We start from the raw sequence: 12,393 nt of genomic DNA, 5'->3' as shown, positions 1-12,393 counted from the left end.
GTGATCTGAGAAAACTCTTGATGTATGGCCATTTGGGTCTTCCACAGTCGTGTGGTAGGCGAACACAATTGTCGTTTCTCCTCTCCTCCACGCAGCTGTCCAGCAGTTGCCACGGAATGGCTCCAATAAGGTTTCATTCCCACCCCAGGGACCACCATATCAAAGGTATAGGAGCTCACACACACAGGGATTGCACAGGTCCCATTTTAGTTCATTACTCCAGGTGTAAGCTACCAATTATGTTTGGCTGTTTTAGGCAGGGATTACATTGGGCAATAAATCAAAGTTAAAGCCAGAATCAAAGTTGAGTTAGTTGCCATTTGCAGATACATGTATGTGCAGAAGCAATGCGAATCTTTCTTGCAGCAGCATCATGGGCATAGAGCACTGTATAGAACACATGGGTTTTGCACCAATGGAAGGGGAAACCTAGTTTCTACACTCAAGGTTTCTTTCTTTGATACGTTTTTGATAAATGTATTCAGCTTGACAACTGTGTGAATTCTGTTTGCAGGTGGAGACCGCAGCAATGCAGGAAGTACGGGAAGTGTGGCCAGTGCTCGAAGTTCTGGGAGTGGACAAAGTACCGGCACCACCGCTGCAGCCTCGGCTTCTGATGGGAATAAGGTACTGCGCAAAATGCACCAGTACCGTTACCTTAGAGCCAAGGAGGATCAGGCCACGAGTTAAAACGGCTGGGTGGCAGTGTGAAATGTGAGGAGGATGTTAGGAGAATGCAGGGTGACTTGGACAGGTTGGGTGAGTGGGCAGATGCATGGCAGATGCAGTTTAATGTGGATATATGTGAGGTTATCCATTTTGGTGGCAAGAACAGGAAGGCAGATTACTGTCTGAATGGTGTCAAGTTAGGAGAAGGAGAAGTACGACGAGATCTAGGTGTCCTTGTTCATCAGTCACTTAAAGTAAGCATGCAGGTACAGCAGGCAGTGAAGAAAGCTAATTGCATGTTGGCCTTCATAACAAGGGGAGTTGAGTATAGGAGCAAAGAGGTCCTTCTGCAGTTGTACAGGGCCCGGGTGAGACCACACCCAGAGTACTGTGTTCAGTTTTGGTCTCCAAATTTGAGGAAGGACATTCTTGCTATTGAGGGAGTGCAGAGTAGTTTCACGAGGTTGATTCCTGGGCTGGCGGGACTGTCATATGTTGAAAGATTGGAGCAAATGGGCTTGTATACACTGGAATTTAGAAGGATAAGAGGGGATCTGATTGAAACATATAAGATTATTAGGGGATTGGACACGCTAGAGGCAGGAAACATGTTCCCGATGTTGGGTGAGTCCAGAACCAGAGGCCACAGTTTAAGAATAAGGGGTAGGCCATTTAGAACGGAGTTCAGGAAAAACTTTTTCACCCAGAGAATTGTGGATCTATGGAATGCTCTGCCTCAGAAGGCAGTGGAGGCCAATTCTCTGGATGCTTTCAAGAAATAGTTAGATAGAGCTCTTAAAGATAGTGGAGTCAAGGGATATGGGGAGAAGGCAGGAACAGGGTACTGATTGTGGATGATCAGCCATGAATTGCAGTGCTGGCTTGAAGGGCTGAATGGCATACTCCTGCACCTATTGGCTTTTCATGTTCCTTTATCTCAGAATGTAATGCATGGGTCAGGTAGCCAGGCTGTCCATAAGATGGCCACTGAAGTTCTTGGAAATGTATTGCAGCATCTTTAGGAATGAGGAGGATGGAAAACCCTTCAAACAATATGAAGGAAGATTCTCTCTCTCCCCACTCTTTTTCTCTCCTAATTTGTTGCACTGTTTTGATTGCAATTAACTGCTAACACCCATCCTGAACAGATGATTGTGTTGAGATCACCCAACTTTTACTTGACAAATCCTTATAGTGGCGCAGCTGGGATAAGGAGATTCAGAAATGTGGGAGTTGAGGAACACAAAATAGTAGGGGAAAAAACTGAGCACTCAACAGCACAGAAAGAGAATTTCATCCAGAGGATGAAATACACTCTGGCAGTCTCACACTCTGTGGACAAGTATCTGAACTTGATGGATAATAGCCTGTCATTAAATACGTTGATATTCTGTCATCTGTACAATTCCTTAACGTTTTCAAGACATTGATTATAGACTCATTAGACATAGGATTCTTGCTTGCTGCAAATAATCAATTGAATCTTCTGATTTATGATGCAACAAGATCGTGCCTGCAATACACATTCTGATTTCACAAAAACCTCAATCCATCTTTAAGCTCCCCCAGCATCAAAGAAAAGAACAATTATGGTTTGATGGCCTTAAATGCTTGATAATTTCCACATATAAAAATCAAGTAATGTTTTTCCTAGTCCCATCATCGTGCACCCAGTCCATAGTTCTCCGTACCACAGAGTCATAGACCAAACAGGAATACACAGGTTATTTGTAGGCTTGAGTAATTATGCAGTTTGTGTCCTCACACTCAGTTATTGACAATTGTGACTGACAGGTTTCCTTTCATGCTGTTTGTATTTTCGCACTCAGTTATTGACAACTGTCTCTGACAGTTTTTATCTAGAATTTATACATTTATACATTATCCACATTTTAGTTTGATTAAACTCTGCAAAATGCTTACTGTTAATGAAAGTATTGATTATTTTGCAGTGGTGTGCTACACGCAGCGCTAAAATAACGACATGGAGTCGGTAAACTGCAATTAAAGATGATTTTATTCGAACTTCACAGCCTTGCTTTAAAGCCTCCCTCATCCCGCCCTCCCCCAGGCGCGGATGCTCCAAGAGACACATATTCACAACCCCCCCCCCGCAGGCTTTTCCCCTTTGTTGTGGACCTGGCCTTTGTGCCTGCACGCTGGCTATTTGTGAGCTGGTTTGAGTGCGCTAGGAAGTGGGTCGCCACATAACCCCCCCCCAGAACCGGCGATACATCCCCCAATGTCCACAGTCTGGGCTGGACCCTGTTTGGGAGGTCGGCCTCTGTGCCGCAGTGCCAGAAACTCGACCGGTTGCGCCAGGTCCACATGGGCCGGTTTGAGTCGGTCCACCGTGAAAACCTCCTCTCTCCCCCCAACGCCCAGCACGAACATGGACCCGTTGTTCCGGAGCACCGTAAACAGCCCCTCGTAGGTCCGTTGCAGCAGTGGCCGATGCCCGCCCCTTCATACAAACACAAACTCCTGCAGGCTTTTCCCCTTTGTTGCGGACCTGGCCTTTGTGCCTGCACGCTGGCTATTTGTGAGCTGGTTCGAGTGCGCTAGGAAGTGGGTCACCACAATTTTATGTATTTTTATAATGACTTAATCACTCCCTGCAGACAAAATTGAAATGTACATAATGGTAGGAAAATACGAGGAAATCTGCAGATGCTGGAAATTCAAGCAACACAGACAAAATGCTGGTGGAATATAGGAGGCCAAGCAGCATCTATAGGGAGAAGCGCTGTCGATGTTTTGGGCCGAGACCCTTCATCAGGGCTAACTGAAAAGGAAAGATAGAAAGAGATTTGTAAATAGGAGGGGGAGGGGAAAATGCAAAACGATAGGAGAAGACCAGAGGGGGTGGGGTGAAACTGAGAGCCAGAAAGGTGATTGACAAGGTGATTGGCAAGGCGAATGGTAGGAATATGCATTGTGAAATTCAGTTCTTAAAATAAGCAGGTCCCCCTGTAAGATTACCATTCTTATCCCACTCAGCAATCCTGTTTCAGTTGCTCACTGAATGGGTAATCATGAAGCAGCTGCCCTAATCAAAGTAGTGATGCAAAATGTTCAGTTTGGGAGCCATCTCTCAAACATTATGAGCCTGATCATTTGGGTCACCTCAAAGCAAGTAAATGCCCTAAATAGAGGGAAACTGGGCCTAAATTACAATAGTACAGTGGCTATGTTACAGGACAGGTTGAAATGAAAGTTCAAACCAATTATTGACCATGAGGTCATAGGATACGGGAAGTATCACACACAAAATGCTGGAGGAACTCAGCAGGCCAGGCAGCATCTATGAAAATGAATAAACAGTTGATGTTTCAGGCCAAGACCCTTCTTCAGGACTTGAGAAGGAAGGGAGAAGGGGGAAGACGTCAGAATAAGAAGGTGGGGGGAGGGGAAGGAGTATAGTTGGAAGGTGATGGGTCAGGTGGGTGGGAAAGGTCAAGGGCTGGAGAAGAAAGAATCTGATAGGAGACAGGAGTTGACCCATTGGAGAAAGAGAAGGAGTAGAGGACCCTGGGGAAGTCATAGGCAGGTGAGAAGGGGAAAAGGTCAGAGTGGGGAATAGACAAAGGGGGGTATTTTTTTTACCAGGAGAAATTGATATTAATGCCATCGGTTTAGAACCTACCATAAGGTGTTGCTCCTCCACCCTGAGCATGGCCTCATCTTTGCACAACATGTCAGAACGGGAATGGGAATTGGAATTAAAATGTTTGGCCACCAGAAATACCCATTTGTGGTGGATGGAGCAGAGGTGCTCAAGGATATGAGAGGTGGAATAGGCTGTTCAGCACATTGAGTCTGCTGAACCATTCATTCAGTGAATTCTCCACATTCATCACCCTCCATCTGAAGAAAGTCCTCCTCATCTCCATTTTAAAGGGATGTCCTCCTTTATTCTTGTTCTCTGTCCTACTAATGGAAACATCTATAGCAACTTACAAAACATGCAATTATTTTATTTTAAGTTTTAGACAAATGCTGATCTCTCTAAAAATTAGATCATAGGTAGCAAACATCATTCCCCTCCACAGGTGCTGCCTGACTTCCTCCAGCAATGTGTTGCTCAAGATTTAAATGCCAATCTCTCTAAACAAACTAGCAAGTTCACTGATGCTGTGTAGGGAGGAAAGCCATCTTGATACCCAATCCAGTCTACTTATTACTTCAATCCCAGGTCTCTGTGGTTAACTCTTAGTGGTTATCTGGTGTCCTTGTGAATTGCAGTCGTATGCCAGTTAACCTAGGCAGCTCACCATCACCTTCACATGGCCTATGAATGTTTGTAATGCCCAGACCAGAAGTGTACAGGTTTTACAAAGAGAAGAATATAGAAGGTCAGGCAGCATATATAGAGGTGAACAAGCAGTGAATGTTTCACGCTGAGACCCTTCATCAGATCTCAGGCCAAAACATCGACTGCTTATTCCTCTCCATAGATGATAAGCTCCTCTAGCATTTTGTGCTTATTGCTCAGAATTTCCAGCATCTGCTGTATCTCTTGTGTTTAAAAATATAGAAGGACCCAGGGAATGTTGCGTACTGTATATAACAGGAAAGTGGTGACAAAGAAGCAAAGTTAAATAACAAACACTAGAACCTGAGATAAGCACATTGGTTCTTCAGATTTGATGAAAAACATCAGTGAGATACATCTTTTGTCCAGTCTACATAGCATTAATAGAATTATAGAATCATCTTAAATCTGCTTTTAGCCAAACACCTCGTCAAACTTGTCCTATCTCTCTCTAATAATCCCATCAGCCCATTCCTCCAGACCTTTCCTTGCAGCCCTGGTCTTCTCTCTCTTGAGTAGCGATCCCAATTGCCTTTTGAAAGCAATTAATGAATCTAAAACAATGACTTATGGTCTTGATCCTACACATGGGTGATCCCTTTGCCTCTACAGATGATACTTGGCTCAATGTTTGGGGTCATTTTGCTCCAAATTCCAACATCTACAGATTTTGTGTCTCAATTTAACCAATTACCATTATCCTTTCAGTCAGTGGAAGTGAATTAGTAGAACAGACACTGGAATAAAGACAATCACGACTGTCGAAGGTGGGATTTCTCTGTCAAGATCAAAGAAAACTGAAATGTAATTTGAAAGGTTTATTCAAAAACATCAAGGCTAAAGATAATGAGAATGCAGAGAATCTTTTCCCATAGAAGAATTGAGAAATAGGGGATTCTGATTTAAGGTGATTGACAAAAGGGAAAATGGGAAAATCAGTGAGGAGAAAGAGTTTAATGCGGGATGAAACCAAAATGGGAACTCACTACCTGAAAAGGTGGTAACTCAGTTCCAATGGGAGGAAAAATGCTTAGTTGTGGGTGGAGAGCAGGGAAAATGGATCTACTGGATTGCTCTCGTAGAGAGCCAACTGAGGCTCAGTAGGGAGTCAGCAATAGTTTAAATGGTCCCGTGCTGTGCTGAAACAATGTCTTTAATCTAAAGCTTCTGGTCCTCCCACAGCCTTTTCCTTTTGTCCCCTTTACTGAAGCTCTTGATGATTTTGAACATTTGTAGATTGACAGATGAATCCAGTCAATTTTATTCAGTATCCTCAAGCTTAGTTTTGAGAAAATGTCAAGAGTTAGCAACTTTGGTGGAATTGGTAACACTAAATACCAATTGTGTTCTTCCATTCCAAATCAATCATTCAATACGTGGATGGCCCAATAGAATGACTAACTACTTATCAAATGGTCAAACCTTTCATTAATGCAAAGCATCCTTTGGAAACCTCCACTGTTGAGGTGTGAAACTATTAACGGAGCACTACCAGCAAAACTTGTCATGAAACTGCAATTGCAAACAAGTCTGAGCTCTGAAAACAACCAGATCTATTTGACAGGATGGAATAGAAGCAAAATTGTCATAAGTCTGATCTCAAGTCAACTGTCAGAGAAAGACTACTTTGGGCCAGTGATCATGTTGTGGCGACCCATTTCCTGGCACATCCGAACCGGCTCACAATTAGATAGCCTACGGGGGTTTGCGAGCACAGAGCTTTGGAGCCTCTGCGCCACGGGGGGCAGGTTGATGGAGGCTTAAAAGTGAGGCTGAGGATTTCGAATAAAGTTTTTCCTTCGATTGCAGTTACCGACTCGGCAGCACTAAAATTACGACACGGAGTCGGTAACTGCAGTCGAAGGAAAAACTTTATTCGAAATCCTCAGCCTCACTTTTAAGCCTCCCTCAACCTGCCCCCCGTGGCGCAGAGGCTCCAAAGCTCTGTGCTCGCAAACCCCCGTAGGCTATCTAATTGTGAGCCGGTTCGGATGTGCCAGGAAATGGGTCGCCACAATGTCATAAATATTCCATGCTACTTCAGAGAGTATGTTGTCCAGCCCAATGAATATTATTGCCTCATGTTGGGTGAAAATTATTTTCCATTCCACTAATTGTTTAGAGCCTCTTCCACATGACATATAAGGGGTGATTGATAAGTTCATGACCTAAGGTAGAAGGAGTCAATTTTAGAAAACCTAGCCATTTATTTTTCAACATAGTCCCCTCCTACCTTTACAGACTTAGTCCAGTGGTCGTGGAGCATACAGATCTTGGACCTCCAGAAAATGTCCACAGATGGGTGATTGATAAGTTTGTGGCCCAAGGTAGAAGGAGATAAGTTATATAGCTCCCGTTACATGCACATGCAGTTTAACGCTTTGAGTGATTATGCAGAAAGTTTGAAGTTAATAACAAATCCTTCTACCTAGGCCACGAACTTATCAATCACCCTGGTATATTGCCTTGCATTAAGTATCCCCTGCATATTGGGAATTGACTACATTCCTTGGTTCTTAAAGTACCTGGGGCCCAGATGGTGTTAGCAAGATACATTCCCTGAAGGACTGGAGTGAGCCATTTGGATTTATAACAACCGTACTGTAAATCCTGAAATTCACAAACGTGAAGAAACCAGTAATGGGTGGTTGTCACCACCATTTCTTAAGGATACTCAGGGATTGGCAAAAAATACCTGCATCACCAGAGATTCTCATACCCTGAAAAACAATTACAATTGCGTTTGAAGAATAATACTTGACTGTTTGCAAATGTTTAAATGTTATAGCGAGATCTGGTGAGATTTCAGTGTCCAGTGTCTGGAATACCAGACCAGAATTTTAAATTATATTGCCTTTTCGGATTTATGTTCAGGATGTGAGCATTACTGACAAGCCCACAATTTATTGCAGATTCCAAAATGCCCTTGAGAAGTTGGTGTTGAGTCGACTTCTCAAACTGCTGCCATGGCAACATACTACAAATGCCATGCTTTGTAGATTCACCTTGAATTAATTTAAAATTTGAAATGCCCCTCTTAGAGGGGAATGTATTTACATGTTTGTGAGCATTTGACAAGGAGCGTTTCATTTTCTTGTACATGCCTCCAAAGGCTGATGACTAACTATGTCATCATCTGAGAGAATGTCAGCATCTGTGGCTTTAAGAAAAAGATTCAGAGGCTGCTCAGCGCATTCTGTAGTGAAGAGCCGTTTTGTATCGTGTCTCTGGTTCCTGTGTGTGTGTGCTGTGTTACCTGGAGCTGTCCCTTAAATAGTAACCAATCTACAGAAGGAAAGCTGTTATCACACCAATTGTGACAGAACTGGATCACACGCTGGTTCCCTGAGCTGTGTTAACCACAGTTGTTTCTCAAAGGGGAATCTGCTTTTCTTCCTCTACCTTGCCTCTTTAACCCTAATGGTCTATGGTTAAGATGTCAACCCTCTTCCTTGGTGTAGTCGAAGGCTCTCCAGTAAGGATCATCTTCCTTCCTGTAATCAATCTCTGTTCTTAACGCTACAGTTGCTGCAAGTGGTTCTCACCCAGAAAGGATCTACTCCCGAAACAGCAGGAGGTGACGGAGCTGCCAAGTCTGAACAGACTGCAGGTAGGCCCCTGAACGCTGAGGTTTTCATCTTGCGATCAAGGTGCAGAAGGAACAACTACCGGGGTCATCTTGAGGGGAAAATAGTGAAAGGGGTAAATTTGTGCAGAACCTTTTGGGTTCTTCGTTCATTCTTAGAAGATGATGTCACACCGCAGGGTGATGATGTGAACTAGGTCGCATATCAAATCCGTCCTACATAGTAGTATTATTTTTCATAACAAAACGCAGTACGTATTTCAGGGGGACGTGCTGCTCCACAAATATTTATTTTAGTGGTATTTTTTTAGTGATTGCTTTAAATTGTGCTGGAGTGAATTCCATGTGAGTCCATTGCTTTCCTGAGACTGAGTGTCCATGTATTCTACTTGTATGCTAACCATGTTATTCTGCTGTGAGAATCACACAATGAGATTGTTTAAAATATCAGCTATTTAGAGGGTGTTTCTATTTAATTCCACTGCCCCCTGCTCCTCCCTCAAGTCCATGCAGAGGCTTACTTTTTGGATTTTTTTTTGGATGCTACTAATAAATCTGCTTCCACAATCCTCTCTGGGTCTGTCTCCCAGATCTTAACAAAAAGCTTCTTAAAATTACCCTTCTTTTATGATCAGGGAAATTCTCTCAGCAACTGCTAGGTATTTATTTGAGGTTACAGTGCACTCTCCATTTTAATATTGTGTAAATAAGATCATTACTGTGTGAATCATAACACTGTATTGTTTAATTTTTGCTCCCTGAAAATACCCATTTTTCCTAAATAGATTCCATAGGTCCAACAGATTGCCTGGCAACCGTCTTCCTGAGTAGCAAGTTGTTTGACTGGGTAGGGCATTACTTTAACTTCCATCCTGACCCTACTTGCCATCTACAACAGGCATCCCTTTACCGCTAGAGTTTATTAATTTGTTTGTTTATTTATTTACTGAGATACAGCATGGAGTAAGCCCTTCTGGTCCTTTGAGCCCTGCCACCCAGCACCCCCCGATCTAATCCCAACCTTACCATGAGCCAGTTCACAATGACCAATTAACCTACCAGCCAATATGTCTTCGGACTGTTGGAGGAAAGTGGAGCACCCGGAGAACACCCACGTGGCCACAGGGAGAAAGCACAAACTCCTTACAGGCAGCAGCGGGATTGAACCCAGGTCATCAGTACTGTAAAGCATTGTGCTAGCTACTGCACTATCATGTGTTAATGGACAGTAGATTCTTATTCACCCCTTCCTGGTCCAACATTCCTGCTCTCCCCCCCCCCCCCCCACAACAATCTCTCTAACCAGGGACATCAGGACCAATTGTGCTGGTTTATCCTTCAACTGTTCTGGGATACAACAGCTCCAGGGTCTGGGAAGTGGAAGGGATAAGCATAGCCAAAACTTCCACTCCTGGTAGTAATCCAGTGTCAGCTGTCATGAAGCAAAAAGGATGCAAGGCTAGGGCAGGAGACAATCTACTAGCACTATAGAGTCATACAGCATGGGAAAGGCCCTTTGGCCCAACTGGTTCATGCTAGCCTGCATAAAGGAGTTCAGGACACAGAACAAGAGCAGCTGTTCATTTTTGGGTGCTGTTAATTTTGTAAACACTCATGTACACAAATGCATATTGCATACGTGACATACTCAATCCCAACTTGTACACTCAATGCCTATGTAGGGGTTGGAAACCTCCCCTACACCCCTGTGTCATTAACGTTCAGTCCAACAACTACAGCAGTCTCAAATTGTGACTCCTGTTGCCATGAGCTTCAGCTGAGTTTCTCCCTTTGCTTAGATTCGGGTTAGTGTGCCCCCCTGTGGTTTGTTATTCCACAAAAAAAATGCACGAGAGCTGCGAGAGGACCAGTATGGAGCCCTGGATATTTGGGCTGATCATCTGTTGTCACATTAGTCATTGTTGAGGATCCTTACCACCCATCCACAGTCTTTGACACCGTCAGGAAGGAGGTACAGGAGCATCAGGATTACGACAGAATGGGTAACAATTTCTTCCTTCAGGCTGTGAGACTAATGAATACCCTGCCACCACTGAGGTCTCATCACTAGGACTGTGAGCTGTTTACTGTTTACCAGTGCTGCACATTTCACATGCATCTATTTTATTAACTTATTTGTGGTAATATTTTATGTTAAGTGCTGTATGTGAGATATATATGTATTGTGAGTGCACCATCGTCTGCAGGAACATTGTTTTGGGGGTTGTATATTTGTACAGTCAAATGACAATAAGCTTGAAATTGAACTTGAATCTGTCGTGTGTGAGACAGAAGTCAATTCAAATCAAAGTCAAATTTATTGCCATGTGCGTACGTAAAGTGAGGTACAAGTACAACAAAAGTATGCTTACAGCATCACCTCAAAGCAACACACAAAATGCTGGAGGAACTCAAGGCTCATGGTGAAGGGTCTTGGCCCGAACTGTCGACTTTTTATTCCTCTCCATAGATGCTGCCTGTCCTGCTGAGTTCCTCCAGCATTTTGTGTGTGTGTGTTACTCTGGATTTCCACAAACTGCAGAATCTCTTGTGTTACAGACAACACAGAGAAGTGTTAATAATGTCCACTTGACATTTTTTCCCCTTTGGATATGTTTTAACACAGGAGTTGTTCGGCCCCAGACTGCAGCCAGCGGCCCTGTGGCAGAGCAGCCATATGGGGAGCCTCAGCTGAAGAAGGCAGAGTCCCTCTCAGAAGCAAAGGTAAGTGAGTCTGCAGATTGCAGCACAGTGGACAAAAATGGCTGCTGGGAAATCAGTCAGGTTTTTCTCCTCTCCTTGTTTGTTTATCTGCACAGTATTTTCTCTGGCTGGGATCAGAGCTGCAAGGTGGTGAGTAATCACTTGTTCTTATAAAAGATTTGTATCTGTTGAAATTCCTTTTGACAAACTGACAGGTGTGACCAATCCAATTTACATTGCATTTCACTCCATTGTGAGACTGATGTAGAGGTACTTAGAGCTATTAACTGCCTACTTGCAGAGTGTGCATCGAATGCATTTGCGTGGTGAATTTGTATCTTGAATGTACCAATCACCATAAACACGATGACTGTAGAGCACACAGGCAGTCATAGTGGCTGTTTAACAGATAAATCCAGCTGCCATGTAAATAGGAGATAATAAGATGATGAAGCTTACCCCTCAGTTCCTATACTGACCCTTTTTAGATTGTGACATTCCTTCATTGGCTTACATACCTCACTGTGACTCAGAAGAGATGCTGCAGAGGTGGATTGCTTTAATATTCAGAGGTCTAGCGAAGGAGCATACGGTTAACAGGCTCCTCAAGGGTGATGCTCTGTAAACCATGGAGCTTCATGGTAGCAGATTTACTCTAACCTAGGTTTAAATGTCTTCAAAGTACAATGTAAAAGTTATTGTCTGAGTGCATATATGTCATCACATAGATGCTTGAGATTATTTTTCCTACGGGCATATGCAGCAAATCTACAGAATAGTAACTGTAAACAGGATCAATGAAAGAGCAAGAGCATAGAAGACAGCAAACTGTGCAAGAGAAACTATGAATAAATAATGAGAGCATGAAATAACAACATAACAAGTCCTTAAAGTGGGGTCATTTCAACAATAGATGAGTTTAATTACCCTCTTTTGTCCAAGAGCCTGATGATTGAGGGGCAGTAACTGTTCTTGAACATAGTGGTGTGAGTCCTGAGGCACCTGTACCTTCTGCCTGATGGCAGCAGCGAGAAAAGAGCATGGCCTGGGCAGTGAGAAACTTTGATGATGGATGCTGCTTTCCTACAACAGCACTTACTATAGATGTGCTCAGTGGTTG

General features: G+C 43.4%; 1 protein-coding gene across 1 annotated transcript in view; it reads left to right on the top strand.

Annotated features, from left to right (window-relative positions):
• Positions 1-12,393, top strand: part of caskin1 (CASK interacting protein 1) — a 675,429-nt gene that overhangs the window by 614,285 nt on the left and 48,751 nt on the right. The window contains exons 13-15 of the mRNA XM_059979062.1: positions 515-627; positions 8,510-8,594; positions 11,197-11,294. Of these exons, the coding sequence (XP_059835045.1) occupies positions 515-627; positions 8,510-8,594; positions 11,197-11,294 (296 nt within the window). The remainder of the gene's footprint in view (positions 1-514; positions 628-8,509; positions 8,595-11,196; positions 11,295-12,393) is intronic.

Source organism: Hypanus sabinus, chromosome 9 (genome assembly GCF_030144855.1).
Source record: "Hypanus sabinus isolate sHypSab1 chromosome 9, sHypSab1.hap1, whole genome shotgun sequence".
Taxonomy (NCBI): Eukaryota; Metazoa; Chordata; class Chondrichthyes; order Myliobatiformes; family Dasyatidae; genus Hypanus; species Hypanus sabinus.
This window is presented reverse-complemented; position numbering and strand designations above follow the sequence as displayed.